Raw genomic sequence first — 1,291 nt, 5'->3', positions numbered from 1 at the left:
GTGTCTTTTCTTTCTCCTGCCGTTGCAGCAACGGCAGCAGCAGCAGAAGCAGCAGCAGCACTAGCAGCAGTGGATCAGGAAGCAACTTCAGCAGCAACGGCAGCAACAGGCGGCAGCAGGAGCGCTCGGGCTTGCTGCTGTTGCTGGGGGGAGACCTGTGTGGGTGCTTTTGCTGCTGCTGCTGCTACTCTTTTTGCTGCAGAAGATTTATTGCTTTATCGTCAACTCGCTGTCCATGCTGAGAAGGCTGCAGCTGCAGCGGTATGTCTGCTGCTGCTTCTGCTGCTGCTGCTGCTGTTCCAGGAGCACTGGAGGCAGACTTATCTTGGCGCCTTTTCCTAACTGTTCCTGCTGTTGCTGCTGCTGCTGCTGCTGCTGCTGCTGCTGTTTGCGCAGGCTGCTGGTGAGTGGGGTGTTGGCCCCTTGGCTAGACGGCGACTTGGAGGGCCGCGATGGCGTGAGCTGCAGCGTAATCCTGAGCAGCAGCAGCAGCAGCAGCAGCAGCAGCACGCCGCTGCCGATTCCGTCTCCCCAGGAGCCCCTGGGGCGTCTTCTTGAAGACGCATTTCTGCTGCTGGCTTCAACAGACCTGCGCATAAAGGTGCTGCGGGCTACCGGCGCAGCAGCAGCAGCAGCAGCAGCAGCAGAAGACGGGGAGAACGAAGCAGACCCCGGGGCCCCCAGCAAGGGGCCCCCCAACCTTAGGGTACAGCGGGGGGCCCCCGGGGGCCCCGGGGGCCCCGCAGCACAAGTTGAGGGTCTGGTGGCTTCGCTGGTGCGGCGGGTGCTGCAGACAGAGGTGTGTCTTTTATCTGCTGCTTCCTTTAATTTGCTGCGTTGCAGCGCCTAAACCCTAAATTAGGGTTTAGGGTTAAGGGCTTGCGCCAGCGCTGCCGCTTTCAGGGTTGGAACTGAGGTTCTAGTGTTTGAGGCCGTGACTTGACTCTGCAAGCTGAAGCGGCAGGGTTTGGGGTTTAGGGCTAGGGTTTAGGGTTTAGGGCTGGGGCTTAGTAGGTTTAGGGTTTAGGGTTTAGGGTTTGGCTGCGCGGCTGCAGGTGGTGCCGGTGCTGCGGTGTCTAGACACCTTGTTTCGCGCGCGGCGCTCTCCGCTGCAGGAAGCTTGCATGCGTTCTTTGTGTTGTCTTTTGAGGGACTACAAGTATAAACCCTAAACCCTAAACCCTAAACCCTAGACGCTAGGGCGGCAGACTGTATTGCTGGCTGCTTCGCACGAAGCAGCGGGAGCTTGGGGTTTAGGGTTTGGCTTCGTGGCCGCAGGTGGCCACAAAGC

General features: G+C 59.6%; 1 protein-coding gene across 1 annotated transcript in view; it reads left to right on the top strand.

The window, feature by feature from the left end:
- Positions 1-1,172, top strand: part of ETH_00040000 (uncharacterized protein) — a gene marked incomplete at both ends in the record, with an annotated part of 4,121 nt that extends 2,949 nt beyond the window's left edge. Inside the window, 3 exons of the mRNA XM_013374775.1 lie at positions 203-261; positions 397-799; positions 1,056-1,172. Of these exons, the coding sequence (XP_013230229.1) occupies positions 203-261; positions 397-799; positions 1,056-1,172 (579 nt within the window). The remainder of the gene's footprint in view (positions 1-202; positions 262-396; positions 800-1,055) is intronic.
- Positions 1,173-1,291: the final 119 nt, after the last annotated feature.

Source organism: Eimeria tenella, genomic scaffold (assembly GCF_000499545.2).
Source record: "Eimeria tenella Houghton genomic scaffold, Eth_scaff2290, whole genome shotgun sequence".
NCBI lineage: Eukaryota > Apicomplexa > Conoidasida > Eucoccidiorida > Eimeriidae > Eimeria > Eimeria tenella.
This window is presented reverse-complemented; position numbering and strand designations above follow the sequence as displayed.